This window comes from Lipophrys pholis (assembly GCF_963383615.2).
Source record: "Lipophrys pholis genome assembly, chromosome: 10".
NCBI lineage: Eukaryota > Metazoa > Chordata > Actinopteri > Blenniiformes > Blenniidae > Lipophrys > Lipophrys pholis.
The window spans coordinates 6,954,426-6,971,164 of NC_137640.1; the positions used below are offsets into that span (position 1 = coordinate 6,954,426).

At 41.5% G+C, this 16,739-nt stretch overlaps 2 protein-coding genes across 3 annotated transcripts in view; one reads left to right on the top strand and one right to left on the bottom strand.

Annotated features, from left to right (window-relative positions):
• Positions 1-1,830, bottom strand: part of lamp3 (lysosomal associated membrane protein 3) — a gene marked incomplete at both ends in the record, with an annotated part of 5,317 nt that extends 3,487 nt beyond the window's left edge. The window contains 2 exons of the mRNA XM_080473069.1: positions 202-309; positions 1,770-1,830. Of these exons, the coding sequence (XP_080329195.1) occupies positions 202-309; positions 1,770-1,830 (169 nt within the window). The remainder of the gene's footprint in view (positions 1-201; positions 310-1,769) is intronic.
• A 2,317-nt stretch (positions 1,831-4,147) lies between these two features.
• kng1 (kininogen 1) lies at positions 4,148-12,306 on the top strand. 2 transcript variants are annotated; one of them, XM_080472684.1, is made up of 10 exons: positions 4,148-4,227; positions 4,606-4,721; positions 4,908-5,008; positions 5,915-6,061; positions 6,773-6,889; positions 7,021-7,096; positions 9,969-10,138; positions 10,237-10,347; positions 10,426-10,524; positions 11,638-12,306. In XM_080472684.1, coding segments are annotated over exons 1-10 (1,257 nt in total). In that variant the 5' UTR covers positions 4,148-4,225; the 3' UTR covers positions 11,956-12,306. The 2 variants fall into 2 exon arrangements, with proteins under 2 accessions (XP_080328810.1, XP_080328811.1); XM_080472685.1 differs by lacking the exon at positions 4,148-4,227 and having other exon boundaries at positions 4,649-4,721; positions 4,911-5,008; positions 11,638-12,301.
• Positions 12,307-16,739: the final 4,433 nt, after the last annotated feature.

Consider the following 16,739-nt stretch of genomic DNA (forward strand, 5'->3'; position numbering starts at 1 on the left):
ACAATATTGTTAATCGTGCGCCGATCAGTGCTAATTGCAGTAACTTTTCATTTACAGTGTCTGATAGGAAAGAGATATTATTCATTCATGTACGTTTGCATGTCAACTAACACATCTCAGGATTTGATTTGGCATAAAAGACTTTAAAAAAACAAACATTTATGCATTTATTAAATATAACTGTTGCATTTTTTTGTGTACCTATTAGGGGAATGGACTCGGAGGGCCGCAGCACCGGCCGGTAGGTTTGCGCCTCGGAGGTGCTGAGGTCAGGCCGAGCGGAGCTGTCATCACTCTTGAGGAGGACGCCTGGCGGAGGAACAAACCTGAGTGCTAATATTGATTCATCGAAGTCACTTGAAAGTAATGAAAAAGCGAAGTAGAAAAATCACACGCTGCTGGGAAAGTAAAGTCATTTTACTGATGAAAGGCAGCATAAACCACTGGCGAGTAAATGTTTGACACCCTGCGGGGAGGGTTAATTCTGTTAAGTGCAGGATGTCAAGACCAAAGTGTGTTTCTCTTTATTGGCTTCATGTCGCACCCAGAAGGAGGAAAAACAACAGCACAACAGTCCTTCGCAACCAGGTTTCATCGTAGCTCCTGTCATGTGGAACCAGTGTCAGTGAAGGAGGCTGACACGGTCTACGTTTCAGGTCAGGATGAAACTTTTTAGTAAAGCAGTCGGGGCTGGTTCAGGCCACCTTGGACCTCGAAGCTGTTTAGGTTTAACTTTCTCGGAGACCTTCTTCTTTGCACTGAGCTGCTTTCCGTTTCACTGTGAAAATGCAAAGATATGGCTTCGCCGTAGTGAGCATGTATTCTTTAGCGAGACTGTAGAATTTCTGATCTTCGCCGATCGGACTGAGCAGGAAGAGAGGACAACTGGAGATGAATCTACCCGATCAGACTCTGAACAAGCCACAAAGTTCTGGGTAAAGCTTAACGTGCCAACGTCACAACCGAGTGCATGGATGAATGGGACTGACCCTCACGCTGCCGAAACTGTAGAAACCAAATGTGCAGTGCAACTGACCATTAACCATTGAACCTGAATTTTACATAATATTATACAATAACTATAATACGGTACTCATTTTTGACATTGTATGGTGACAGAAAAAGACACTGGGTATTCACAGAGTGTAAACCTCAGGGTCGTTTGTTGCTGAACATTTGTGATGATAATAATAATACTAAAAACAAAACCAGTGCTCATGTCTAAGTGTCATAATAAGAGAAAAAAAATCCAGTTTGAAAAAGCTTCTCGTGCTACAAAATGTCTCTGTTTGTAAAATGTTTTCTAGTTTTTTGCCACATTTCTCTTCTCTTATAACTTCTATTATTTTGTTCTCACGGGTTAATGTGCTGTGAGGGGAAGCAGTGCTGTGAGTTCAGGCTCTGCTCATGACGACGCGAACCTTTAACTCAAACCACAACGTCACAGCGACAAACTGTGGGACGACTCAAGACCACCGGTCCAACGATCACCGAGTGTGGCAGGAAGCCAGAACGGAACCATTTCTGACATTTGCGCCCACGAACAGGTCTGAAGAGAACGAGCCCGTACCGAGAAGCTCGAACAGAAACCTGACGCTTCGGGAAGGTGTGGATCTGTGCAGTTTTTATCCAGGAGTTCAACATTAAAACGGTTTTATCCCTTCAGCCCTTCTTAGCTGTGGATAATAAAGTCGCGAAAACTGAGTACTGCAAAAAGAGATTAAAAGAAATGTGATCACCCCTGAGATGAGAGGAACAACAAGACTCACCTGAGATTGTAGCCAGCAGCAGGAGCAGAGATGATTTACTCATGAGAATAGTTTGCACCATACTGGTAAATGAATAGAGTGAATTGCTGCTGGGGACAAAAAGAGAAGAGCGGTGGCTGTGGTCTGACGAGTAAATGTGAAACTGTTCAACACCCAAACACCAAACTGAAGCTGCAGAGGAAATGCGGAGTCACAGGAGGAGGAGAAAAACTGTCCGTCAGCTGCTGAATCATTCCTTTATGTGTTTAATGAGGCACGCCTGTTTTTTTTTTTTTTTTTAAAGTATCGCAATGATAAAAAACTAACTTTATGTGGTTTGGGTTCAGAAAGAGGAGGCCATTCAACACTGGACACCCTCATCAAATAAGGCCAGCTACAAGATGATCAAGCCCGAGCGTGTGTCCCATGTCCAATTATGAAAATTGCCTGGTTGTTTAACTGGGGAAACCCACGGGTCTACGCACAGCAGGGGGCGTCCTCTTCCCTGAGTCAAACCTGAAGCTGACCGCATACCTTGACCTGGGTTCTCAAGTTGGGAAGGGGGGATTAGTGATTATGTTTTGTTGATGATCTTTGAGTCCAGCCAAGGTCGTTTCGCTTGGTCCACATCCACTGGCGGCTTCTTTTGGCCACTTCAGTTTATGATCCAATTGTCTGTCGCAGAGCCTGACCATGGATCCCCACATCTTCCAGCAGCCTAATGGCGACCAAAAGCCACCAAACCTCTGCATCCCACTTCAACTGGATAGACTTTTGCGTTCCATCGTCATTGTCGAGTGTCTGATGCCAGTTCTGGGTATCACCTCTGCGGCTGAATTCTCCTATGGGACCGTGAATTCTGTGATGTAAACAACCTTCACTGAAGGGGACCAGAGAACAACGTCTGGCCAGAGTGTGGTTTCAATCTCAGGTGGAAAGATCAATTGCTGGCCAATACCAGCGAGCATCTTCCAGTCCGTGCCACGGCCAGCTGTCCAGCTTCTGGTTTGGTCAGTGGGCTTCTTGGGCTTATTCTGTCCCTCTTGGATGAATGATGGTCCTGTGATGGACTTGTTTGCTTTCAGGATCAAGTAGTTATTGGTAATCCTCCTGCTCTCAATTGCTGCTGCCAGACTCCTAAGAACCTGGTTGTGGCTCCAGGCGTAACGGCCTTGTGTGATGTTGTGTGCCTCCATTTCCCAGAGCTCCCTCCAGCCGAGCTTTCTCCCTTTCCCACCTCGTCGATTGGGAAGAGAGACACGCCGTTGCACGTCTTTCGGCCTCCTCCTGATGGCGCGCCTCCTCAACCACCATTTTCCTCCTTTCTTATGTTGAGGCCTTATGACAGGTTGGTTTACTCTCTGTAAGGCCAAAGCCTCCTCCTCTCACCTGGACATGCACCACAATGTCGTCGTGCCTCAGGGCTGACGTAGCATGGTGCATCCGATGGTGTCCATTTACATCCAGTTGACAGGGGAGGTGCAGCATTGCTGATGATCTGGTCTCCTGACTCCTTCACTGTCATCTGGAGTCTCACTTTGGAGCACTTGTACTCTTCGGGGAGGCTCGTGAAAGGCAGTTCAAGGACCCTGTTACCATAGAGACCAACGTTTGTCAGGCAGCGTGGGACCTCAAGTCATTTCCTTCATGTAAGGAGTCATGGTGCACAACATAAAACACAATATCCTATTATATTCCTTATGATCAACTCTCGGAGTCAACAGGCAAAACGAATATAACATTCCAGAGCAGTGGTTATGTAAAAGTACAATGAAGGGTAGATATAAAATCATGTGTAGTTGCACAGTTTATAACACAATTGGTATAATAATACTATTGTTAATGATACTGCTAATACAAATAGCCTACATGCCACTTTTATTGATAATCACACAAATGGAGGATGTTTCATAGTCGAGGCGCTTCAAGCCAAATCAAGCTGGCTCTGCTGTTGGGTTGTCCTGATAAGTGCCTGTTTTTAAATCTCACCAAAGGCGCTCTTGTGATTTTGACTCAGCATGAGATTTGGTTGCTTTATTTTATTAATACCTTACTTTGCTCTCTAGACCTGCGGTTATATAGCATTTTACTAAACATTTGTTAGTTATTGATATGTGCTTTATAATTCAATTTGATTTGCGGAGGCTTGTCATGACAAAGGAGCCAGGCAGGAGGTGAGAGAGCGAGAAAAGCTCGGTTTTGTTGCACTCAGTGAACTCCAAGCATCCCCCTCGTGCAAATGCAGCCGGTGCAGATGAAGACAAACACAATGTTGGTATAATACACATGCATGCAGTGTCACTTATGAGCACATTTCACCCTGATTCACAGACGAGCAGTGAGGAAATTACGGTGGCCGAGGCCAAAGTTCGACGGGAACAAAGTACCACCTAAAACACACACAAAAACCCGGCATGCACACAAACACACACCTGCAATATATAGCGAGGAGATAACCGGACCAGATCATCAATCAAATGTACTGTGGGCCTGTTTTTGGTGTGTGACTTTATGTATATGTCTCCCATCGATGAAGCAGGAAGTGCAGTTTCTTTTATTCTGTCTTTGTCTCCTTGATGGTGATTGTTGTGTTGACTCGACAGGTGGGGGTGGAGGGGGTGGTGGTGGTGGGCGGGGGCACGTAAATGAGCAAACATTTACTTTCCTTTCACCGAATGAACGTGTGTGTGCGTGTGTGTGTGTGTGTGTGTGTGTGTGTGTGTGTGTGTGTGTGTGTGTGTGTGTGTGTGTGTGTGTGTGTGTGTGTGTGTGTGTGTGTGTGTGTGTGTGTGTGTGTGTCCCTCTGCCCTCCTGTCCTCTGTCTATGTGTCTTTCTGTTTGTCATCACCCTTCTCAGGATTCCCACCTCCACTTTTAGGAGAACTTCGCTCGTCCTCTGTGTGGACAGGAGAGTCGAGTTTCACTCTTCCAGCCCGGCAGGATCGACACTTCAGGCCTCCAGCATCACAAACTGTAAGCAGAATTACAACTTTCTAAAGTTTAAAAAGTGGTGAGACTTGTTTTTTTTCTGACACATCTGGGGAATCTGAAGAGGGTTCCAGTGAATTAGTCCATCCTGAGGAGGACATTTCAACAACATCATGCATTTACCGAGGCGAGTAGCAGTAGAAAGTCATTGTTTTTTTCTGTGGTTTGCAGCAGAAACAGAGCCGATCATCCACAGGGAACCAACGATGAGGAGAGCTGTGGGACTGTGTGTGCTGGGCCTGCTGTGCCTCCACAGCTCAGTGTTTGGACAGGTAGGGAGAAACTGCCCTCTAACTTCACTTCTGACTGCTTCAAACAAAGCCTACAAACATATTTATCCACAAAACAGTAGATGTTATGATATTCATCTTTGAGTCGTCTATGGGTTTCAAGAATTTGTTCTATTCTATGAGGCAAACGTGTTAAAGCATCTTGATAGTGCGCATGTAATTTAAATAAATATATCGCCTATGAATTTGAAACAGTGGCTAACAACACAAGAAAACCAACATTAAGATAAAAAAAATACATTTAGTATAAAATAAAGTTTGTGAAGAGAGTCTGACTGAACCTTTACGTCAATACTTGTGTGTGATAAAATGATATTTGAAGACTTTAAGTCAAAAAGTGTAACTAAACACTCATAGCTGTGTTTGATGTGTTCTTTATATAAATTAATTTGATTGAAACTGCATTAAACTGCTCAAAACAAGTCATTGTGTTTAACATACAAATTCCCCAAATTGGAAAAAACACATACCGATTAAAGCTTAACTACAAACTACTGTGTACCACTGTCCTACTTTATAATATAGTATTTCAAAATAATATTAAGAAGAATTACCCTGGACATGACCCAGTAGAAACACTTGAACTATGAAAAGCAACACATTTACATTTTCATAAATCAAGTAGTGCACAAACAGCAGAACATCAATAACTTGCTTAACTATTAAATTGTATTTTCCATGATTGCAATATATTTTGCAGTTATTAAATGAAAAGAGGAAATGTGTGAGCTGCGTTCAGAAACAGTTCACTGCCAAACCATCTAATAAATGCAGCGACGGTCCGTCAACTCTTGGATTAAGAGAAGTTTAAATTCAGTGTTGAAGTCATCGACATGAATTAATCACATCAGATCTTCTTCAGCTTTACTTCTTCTCCGTCCTGACCAGGAGGCAGTGGCTGTCCCGCCTGGCGTGCTGATCTTCTGTGACGACCCCTCGGTGGAGAAGGCCGTCCACAGCGCTCTGCACAAGTTCAACGAGGACGTGGTCACTGGACACAAGCTGGCCCTCTATCAGATACTTTCAGCCAGCAAGGTAACGTCCTGAACGAAAAACACACAACAAACATCCAGACAACCTCCGCAGTCTGAAAGAAAATAACAATGGCAGCTCTGAGGTGAGATTATATCTTAAACCAGAGCCTGATCCTATAAATCGTCTCCTTAAATTAGATCCAGACTATAACATTTCAACAATGTGGATTTAGCAAACTGCACATGAATATTTTAAAATAGACCTGGACTTTTTAAATTAGATGGAAACACTTTAAAACAGACCCAGACTTTATTTATACATTACCTCAGGAGGACACGTTGAATTGAACCTAGAAATTTGAACATTATTACTAGATTTTTATTAAAACAGACCCGATACATTTCAAAATAAACTTAATTCTTTCAATCTCACCCTTCAAACAAGGTGATTTCGCTAAAGTTTAGTAAAACTGTAACACACAAATTGCTCTACTAAGCTGTTTAAATTGTTATTATTATTTATTCTTATACTACTTGTCAGGTAAATGCGTCAATATAAAAAGGTATTCTTCAGTTAACTATAACCTCGGGTTGTGTTGGGTAAAACCTTATTTTCTGCCAGGACCGTGTTGGAGATTTATTTCCCCTTTAAAAGGCCTTTCAGGATGAAACAAGAGGAACTGGAGCTGTTTGAGGATCAGCGGTTGAATTCTAGGAAAACAAGCCAGTGACCCATTGACCTCAGGCACACGGTGACGTTTGTGTTTTGCAGGCGGAGAACGGCTCGGACTCCTTGTATTCGCTGCAGTTCACCAGCAGAAAGAGCGACTGTCCCGCAGCCAGCGGCAAAGCCTGGACGGACTGCGACTACCTGCCGACCGGACGCAAGGTGGCAATAACGAAGCAACAAAAGCACCTCAACACTTAATTATTGCAGCCATTCATCATGGGTTTTCTTTAAAAAAAAAAAAATCCATAATTCTGAAAATGCCTGAAATGTAATTTCTTTTGGGTCTCCAGAAGCCGATTTCATGCAACGCCACAGTGCTTATGACAGAGACCGAAGCCGACACCAAACAGGTGGATTGTCGGATTGGTGAGTGAATTAAAAGGAACCATCTGACCTCGTCTGAGTTTAAGGTTTCATCCGCCACCTGCAAAGCTCTTTTATTTGTGGAGTATAAAGTCAACAGCAGGCACAAGAGGATGGGGTTGTTTTTTTTCTCCAATGGTCGAGCTGCTCTGACTCAACTTGAGCTGTTTGAAGCCTCTGATAGTTTCAGAGACTTAAAGTATTACAAGTACAAGCATGCAGATAGGAGATATAAATGTTAATATTCAAAGCTGCTGATATCTTCAGAACTAAAAACTGAGTAAACCGCCAATAAAAGCTAATGAAGCAATAAATCTTATTTTAGGAGAAACCATCTGTGTTGAAATCTTACGATCACACATGCACAATAACCAAAGTGCAGAAATGTTGTTTATTCAGTATTGCGCAAGTATTAGATTGCAGAGTCACATAGATTTTTAAAAAAAAGAAACAGCCTATAAATCCTGCAGCCCTGTGTGAAATTTGCAAAGATAGTTATCACACTTTTACATAATATATATTATATAATATAGACATTAATAAGGTCTTAAAATAAAGAAATGTGTTATAGTTGCAGATCTTCTTTGCTAAGTAAACATCAAGCCTCATATTTACTGTCGGAATGTGGGAATGACATCAACGTGCTCATCTAAACTTTGAGTTACACAATAACATGGTAACCAGCATGTTTCCCTGGTTTTCATTCGCTGCAAACAACAATTTATTTGTATTCTATTCCTTGCATATTTTGTTATGACTTACATAGACGCAATACAATCACAACTATTGCATGAGACAAAGATGTATGGTTGATTCAAAATAAATAGTTTGACATTACAGTAATGCCAACAATAAAGTTTCACAATGAAAAGCTGATAACTTATTGTTATTTTTTATTAAGTCAATGGCGCAGTTACAACTATTCATGTTCATATTTGCTTATAGTAAATTATTTGAGGAGCTCGTCACCAGTTATTATTTCACAAACTACTATTTCCTGAGAAGGCGTATATCATTGATCCTGAAGTAACTCAGTCTTTCTCAGAGTAACATGAAAAACATTGGAAGTAAGTGACATGGCGTGATTGTTTACAAAAAAAACAAACAACAATTAATATCAAAGCTGAGCAACATCACTATTATATATTTGCGACATAGTTGGACACTGAGAACACTAACTAAAAAACAAGCAGGCTATTTAAACATACTTACTATCATCCATAAAAAGACACAAACATTTAATGAAGTGAAATCATCTCTGAAACCATTGAAACCCATAATGGTGTCTTGCAGGCAGCAGTGGGTTCTGGTGCTTCAGCAGCTGTTTGTCAGAGAGAGGACTTTGTGTTTTGTTCATTAAGAAAACAGTGAGTCATTGAGGAAAATGTTCACCGGCGGGCGCAGAGAAAACAGAGGGGGTTTGATTGCATAATGTATCAACACCATCTGCAAATAAGAAAAGCACAATATTAACTTATCGCTCCATTAAAGGCAGCAGCACGGTCCAGACTTCAATCTGTGTGGGTGGACAGTAAATATATGTTGTTCTTCCTTCCTACTTTCACGGACTCTCAACTTCTGTTAAAATGTGTCAGTCCGTTAAAGACTTTTTTCCTTCTTCTTCTTTTTTTTTTTTAAAGAAGTAAACACTGTGGTTTTTGAACCCTGTGATGTTAAACCGAGTAGAAAACAAGGTCCTGTTTAGCTACGATATTGTCAGAAGAGTCATGATATTGAATCACCTTTTTACTACATCTACAATGATGAGCTACATTGTTATATTTCAGTTGTGCTGCATGACTGACGTTTAAAGAAAATCCAGCATTTAACTCCGTAAACTGGACAAATTTCATCAAAACAAAAAAAAAATGTTAATGTTGAGTCTTAGTCTTAGTCTTAGTCTTAGTCATAGTCTTAATTTTCAACGTTAATTGCATTAAAATAAATCGAAACCATGAGCAGCATGTACTGGTCATTGGATAAAAGACAAGAAGAACAATAACTATGAGCTTTATTTTGACATAAACATGGATTTTCCTGGATTTTTCACTCGTCAGCTGGCGTTCAGTCCCAGGGTGTAAGTCATGGAACAGTGGTTGATGGCCGTCGTGACCACCGCGTTTGTGTGGAGATATATACATCTGAGCAAATTCTTTTTATAAGTTTGGATGATTGTGGGAAAGTTTACTGCCCAAAAACCGAGGATTTTGGCTTTATTTTACTTATTCACTAAAGCAAATTAACCGAATGTGTGCAGTGTGTCCAAAATCAACGCTCAACAAGACTACAGCTCCCAGATCAGCAACAATTATGGAAAATTTCCTTATAATGGGAACAAATATTGATTTGGAAGTCGTGCAAAGAAATCGGCTTGAACTAGTAATAACTGTATATTTAACAGATAGATGTCAGACCGGTATAAAAGAGCACATCCCAATATAGGGCGGAATGGGGGCCACAGAAGATCTGCTCTTGATTTAGAAAGCTCTGCTTTGGTGTTTCGATGCGAGTGGGTGTGTTTGGCTTCACTGTGACGTACTAGAAAATTACAGGTTGCAGAATGTACATACAGTTTTTCTTTAAGGTACTCTCCAGAGGCTCTAGTGAAAAAATATGCTGGTTTAAAAAGAGCACAGGCACAATTTGAACATAGAAATTCAAAAGAAAGTTTAGATAAACCACATCAAGGTATAGTATTGGACAGATATTTCCCCCTTTATAGCTCTCTGAACATTTATTGAAAGTGTTTAAGTATAAAAAAAATGGAAAATTAAATATATTTTAAGTTTATAGTGTATATTTTCACTCTTCTTCTTGTTCACTTCATGTTTTCTGTCGTTTATTTTTGTTATTTTTCCTGATTTCTCCCCTCCAGAGGACCACATTGTTCCAGAGAGAGCCTCCTGCATGGGCTGCCCGGAGGATATTGAGGAGAACTCCGATGACCTGAAGCTCCCCGTCTCCGCCTCCATCACCAAGTACAACTCCATGTCCAACTCCACTCACCTGTTCACCCTGCACGAGGTCGGCCACGCCACCAGACAGGTACGCACTGGCTTTCATGAAGAAGGGAGAAGAAGAAGCAGAGGGGAAACCAATCAACATTTTTTCCTCCTACTCACCGAGTGCGCCTCTACTTGCAGGTAGTCGCGGGTTTCAGGTACAAGTTGAGATTTGACATGAGGAAGACGATCTGCGCCAAGGCTGAACACAAAGACCTCCACGAGCTGTGTGTCCCCGACGAGGCGGATCTGGTAAAGGAGAAACACATCGTTAGGCTCACATTTTCGGCCTGTGCTTGACTCTCACCTTGTGCCTCCTGTGGGTTGCAGGAGTTTGCAAACTGTAACTCTACAGTAGATACGGCGCCGTGGAGACTGGAGACCCCAGCGGTCATGATACAGTGTGAACAGGGTGCACTGCCTCCCTCGGTGAGAGCCGCCGTTTACAGAACAAACAAAAACACACGGCCACAACATTTCAAACATCTTCTAAGATACATTAAAAAAAAAAAAAAAGTAATGCATTAGTTCTCAGCGTTGTTCTCTGAGGTGAGAATCAATAATCCACGGCCCTCCAAACTGTGCACTCAGCTTTCACGTGATAACAAAACACCGACCTGCTGGGCTTGATTATGCAGCGTTAAATTGCTGTTGGCTCTGCTTATTTCACAAAAAGATTTTAAAGGAATATAAATAAACATGATAGGAAACACAGTGTGAAAACGGGACATCCCGATGTGCAACTCAAAGGCTGAGGTAATAGAGGAGGGAAAAGTTCCACAATTACAACAATAAAACAACTTAGACCAACTTTCTAAATATTTTTCAGTTATCACTGCACCGTGTCAGTGTTTTACTTTAAAGTAAAATGAGCTCTGTTTTCTTGTTCAACTTGTTAAAAACAACATCAAGTCATCGACTTCTGCACATTAATCTTTTGACTTCATGAGCCTAACAAAGTGTTCTGGCTTGTGATGTGCATTTGTACCACGCGGGGGCGCTGTGTGTCCCTGCAGCTTTCAGCCAGTCGCGGCTGTGGTGAGCAGGAGTCTGATTTATGACCTTTCGGAACAGAATAACGTGCACAAAACATCATCTTCTAATCATGGAAGCAATGTCTCATTTATACAGTTTGCACAAGTTTAGTGAGCCTGTCTCAAGTTTTCCCCCCAAAAATTGTCACAGCACTGTTTTTTTGTTTTATTTTGTTTTTTAATTGTGTGACCTCTGTCCACGAACCTTATCTAAAGCTGGACGTGACATTTTTATCCATTATATACACTGTATTTATTGTGAAATAAGTAATAATTTTAGGATATTGTGCCATGCCAAACGTGGCTCAATCTGCACAACAGATTCACTCAGAATGCATCATTTGTTTTTATCCACTTTGTAAAATAAGATCTTGAAGTTTCCCAGTTTCAGGAGCTTGTCACTACTGATGTCGTCATCATCATGGCTTTTGAAGGACTTTTCAAGGACATTATCTAACTTGTGCTCAGCTGTACATTATCATTTGGCTGCCATGTGTCCTCTCTTCAGCCTTTCAGCAGGCGTCGTCCTCCCGGCTTTTCTCCTCTCCGGAACTTTTTGTTTGAGCGCCCCCCGGCCACCTCCAACCCTCCCGCGACGGCACCGTCCTCAACCACGGCCTCCGCCAATCAGGAGTCATCCGAGGAAGACTTGCCGACCCCGAACCCTTCGTCTGATCCAAACGACAGTCCTTTCCACTGTCCCGCCAAGCCCTGGAAACCTTTCCACCCGGTCCGGGTGGCGCCGCCGAAGGCCGCCGTGGAAGAGGCCTCCTCTCCTAAGCCCGCAGCAGAAGGCACCTTGAGTGATACAGACCTGCTGTCTTAAGCTTTTCACAAAATCTGAGAAGCTATCCCTCACCAAATAGATTTGGTATGTTTTGCAGAATAGCATCCTTCCTTGATTTCTTTTTCTTTTTCCGTAAGTTTCAGCATCATGGATGCAGATCGAAAATTTCAAATACAAACAGGTGAATTTCAGAAGACCCAGTGCAAACAGTAAGACAGAACTGTAAAATAAAGGGATCTTATCAGCTTATTAAACATGAAACAGCAGTGTCTTTTTGATTTATTCAGAGTGTTCTCTAAAATATCAAAGATTAAGCACTGGAAATCTGTTATTATCAATGCAAAAATAACAGCTTCGATAAATAAAAAAAACTGTCTTGAGCTGGATTTCATGTGTGACTGTGAATGCTTTACCTCTTTAACATTCCCACCATAATGACATGTCAAGCTTTTTTCTTCTGGTGTTCATCCTATCGTACCATCATCGTACATGTTTTGGCCAACACACTAGAATCTAATGTACGTGTCATCATAAAGCCACTTATTCCACTGACACTAGTTGTGTAAAAACACGCAGGACCATAGACGGCCAAATCCACAACTGGGCCACGCTGGTGTGAGGTAATGAAAACAATTACATTCACCCAAATCCATCTTTACTCCGTCTTATCCAGGTTCGGGTTGCAGTGGGTGAAACGAAGCAGCTCGGACAGACAGACAATCACACATGCACACTTTCAGGCCATTAATCCCGAAGGCATATCTTTAAATTGCGAGTATCATAAAATAATAATGTTAATAACCACACAGGTTTCTGGGCAGAACATCCAAACTCTGCACATCAAGGCTCTCAGCCGGAATCAAACAGTGGACCTTTTACCGTGAGGCAATAATAAATGAACACTACACCACTGTGGGTAGACGACAATGTTGAAAATACATCAAATACACACAACATGTTTCCAAATGTGGGCGGGGTACTATGCCGTAGTTAAAACACTCACCTGCAGACCGACACCGCGGCTGCTTTTGTACTTAGAGCCACAAAACTGGCTTCTGTACACTAAACAACTTCGTTCCTCCGCTACACATCACAGCACTTGGAATCAAAACAAAACAACAAATCAATGAAAATAAGAGGAAACGTGAAGTAATTTTCCTGTGATTTATTTGTGTGTGTTTTTGGAAGAAGTCCTTGAGACTTTCAACAGGACATTTATTGGTGAAATACCAAACTGATACACCAATCATGGACGAGATTGTTTTTTGTTTTTAAGATAAAGCAGATGATTGGCATGTAGATAGATTTTACTTACACAGAGCACACATCCACAGGGTAAGATGGGGATTTGAACCGGCAACTTTGGGACTGGAGATAAGACGATCTAATGAGGCACTCTGTGGTAACATTTTTAGAAAATATTATTTTATACATGCTATGATTTATATATACAACTCTATGTTTTATATTTTTACTCTCCATTTCACTGATTGGTTAGTAGTTGGTATGATTTTTATATTTAATTTGTATCATTTAAGAACATTGTACTGGCTTATTTTAATCGTTTCGGGCTTGTATGGATGTTCATATCTGCAGGTGTGTGTGTATGTGTGTGTGTGTGTGTGTGTGTGTGTGTGTGTGTGTGTGTGTGTTTGTTAATGCTTTTCCTGTTGACGTTTAGTCAATCCTTTGTGAAGGGCATTGAGTTAGGTGTTATTGTCTGAAAGGTGTTATATAAATAAAGACTGTTGTCTTCGGAAAAACCTGCAACAGCAAAGATAGCTGAGTGAATCTTTATCAAATTTATTTGTACTTCTTCACAGGACACTCAGATGACCAGTCAGGGTACAAACCTTTAGTCTGCAAACAGTGAACAAAAGTATACACTTATAAATAAAAAAATAAAAAAAAATAAAAAAATACAGATTACTGTGGGGGTGGATATCTCCTTCAAACTACAAAATAAAGACATTAACTTATAGACATCTGTATGGCTGTCGGTCAGACAAAAAAATAAAACTAAAAAAAAACTAAACACTAGAAGAATATTCACCTTTATCAAACTTCATGCAGGCAGGCTGTGAGAAACGGGCCTGTTGTACATTCATTCATAGCACAGGTTAAAGTTCTGACAGCATGGCATATTACAGAAACATCAGTGACGCAGTTCAGAGTGCTGCAAACACAAAGAAACATGAACCTACAGACCTTTAAGTCGGTATTTCTGAGGATTTGGGACATTTCTTGAGCATTAACAACTTGTAAACGAACAATCAGAGCTTTTATTGAGTTGACAAAATAGTCCTTATTCATTTTTCTGTAGGTTGAAGAGATAAAAACATTCAATCTGCTCACATCCCATGCCGAAGGCCCAGCACATAACACACAACTGTGTGGATGAAAAGAGCAGAGGAGAAGTTGTTTAAATATTCCTACTGATGCACGACACAATAACACAAACACCACCAGGTGAACATACTCTAACAGTAACAGTTAGAATTCAGTGGTTTTCAGTGTGTGAGAAGATGACTCCCCTAATTTAAACTCTGTTTTGTTCTAAAGTAATAACTGTAGGTTGATTGATGAGCTTCCTTGTATTTTTCCACAATGTGAGATAATATCAATGACTTTCGGAATCCACAGATTGATATGTCTGTAAAGTCCTTTTTAAAAAGAGAAAACCACTGCTGTTCACTGGACACAAATGGCTCCAAGTTTTACTTTGAAGTATTTTACTGCACAAATATTGCACTGATTTGCACATAACTTTCTGGCTGTTTCTGTTATGTCCACAGTATGCGACTTAAAAGAGAATCCACTCCCATTTGATCATTTAGTAAATTTGCAGCTGCAGCAATTGTGTTTTGTTGCATTATGACTTAAATCTACAGTTAAACTGACAACTTCATTTGTGTTGAGCTTGTTGTGAACGCACACTGCTCAGCTATGACATTACGACCAATGACACGTGAAGGCCAAAACCTCTGCTTTATCAGTTGATGCACGTGTGTCATTAAAATGCAGAAGTGCGAGGACGTTGCAGAATTTCACTGAATTGCGATGGCTCGAGGACCTGGTCAGAGCTCGTCCAACACTGCAGCCCTTGTGGGGAGTTAAATCTCTGCAGCGGTTGGTATCTTCCCAAAACGCTCCCAAGAAACGAAAAAGCAGGGAACCGGCAGCAGAACTATTGATGCACATTTTTCTCATAAAGGCCCGGCATTGAAGCTTCCATGATTCAAAGGATATATTGCCGGGGCATTTTTCAGTGGGATAATTAATGTCTGAACAAAAACAACAGGGACCTCCACAATATGAGGCAAATTGGTCATAATGTTCTGGCTGACTTGTGCATTTAAAAATATGAGCCTTTGAGTTTTACTTTAGAGAACGATGTGGTTACTGCAGAGCTGTTATGTCCTGTGATGTTGAGGGTGATGATTTGGAAGAAAGAAAAAACTAAAAACTTTGAGACGCTCACATCGTAACCGACTTTGACTGCAGCACATTAGTCCAGGAGTAACTGTGCCTCGACAAAACATTCACTGCCAGTATAAAACACACAGCCTGTAAACAATGTTTACATCCAACACAACAAAACGCCCCCCCCCCCCCCCCCCCCTGCACCCCGACATCTCAGCTCCAAACCAACAAAATACAGGAAAGTAAAACAAGTGTAAGTGTTGTAACAGAGAAATGAACATGTACATACATAGAGTGTGGCTTTTCATTGGGGCCTGCCAATGAAGCTCTGCAGCCTGCACAGAGAGACAATCAATCAGGACACGCTGGCACAGTTGTGGGGGATTACATGGGCGAAGGTAGTAAAGATAATCACATCTACAGGTTCGTCACACGCTGGAGCCAACCATAGAAAAAGAGATTACAGCAACTGTACATACATACCGCAGATTCAAAATGTACATCACGCACACTGGTTATGCTGCTTGAAAAACATGCATACTAGGCTACCGTCCTTCTTACAGAGTCCTTCTGGACAGAAAAAGGCATTTAGAACAAGAATTCTTAAGTGCATACGCCAACCATCTTCTTCGTCTTCCTCTTCCTCTTTGTGTTTTGAAGTCTGGAACTGACAGGCCATCACTGTTCCAGCATTAGTTCTGTCAGGCGTCAGCGATCGCCTGATTTGGCAAAGTTAAGGAAACAAAGGATCAGGAAAAGAGCGTCTTCAGTGGCACGGAAACAAAAATGAGCGCGCATCTAAAATACATTCTAGCCGTGAATGCCGCCATAATATGACACCAAACGTGTGCGTCACGTCAGAACAGACCACAACTTTGGTTTTTCAATACAATCAAGTTTTGTTTGTCTTCCTCCACAGCAGGGATCCCTCACATCACAAGCAAGCGCCATGCACATCCAAATGTCTTTTTTGAAAGACACACCGTGAGAGCGCTGGATGCTTGGATGTCTCGTGAAGGACAACATACTCTTTGCAGCAAAGCACACCATGCGAGAGGTTCTCGCCTCAGTGGATTTACCCTCACTGGGGGTGTTTATTCTCAACGAGCTCGAGTTGCTTTACACTCCTCTTTAAAACACACAGTGGAACCAATATCATTCAAATGGAAGAAACCCTGTTTTGTAACCCTGTAAATTTTCCCAAGAACATGTAAACTGTGCTTAGGAATAGTCATGATTCTTTTTTTATTTTATCTCCTAAATCTTTCTGACGACTCGCATCATAAACACAAATTAATCGTCAATCATGCGACGTACGATTGTGCTGATGGGAAAACAAAAACACTGTTCAGCTAAGCTCAGGTATGAATTATTTCACTTTCACTCCTGAAGAAGCTGCT

Bases quoted from the DNA above. Each gene is read 5' to 3' on its own strand.
- kng1 (XM_080472684.1), top strand. The intron at 4,722-4,907 runs GTAAGCAGAATT...TGTGGTTTGCAG, and splicing joins GGCCTCCAGCATCACAAACT to CAGAAACAGAGCCGATCATC. The intron at 6,890-7,020 runs GTGGCAATAACG...TTGGGTCTCCAG, and splicing joins ACCTGCCGACCGGACGCAAG to AAGCCGATTTCATGCAACGC.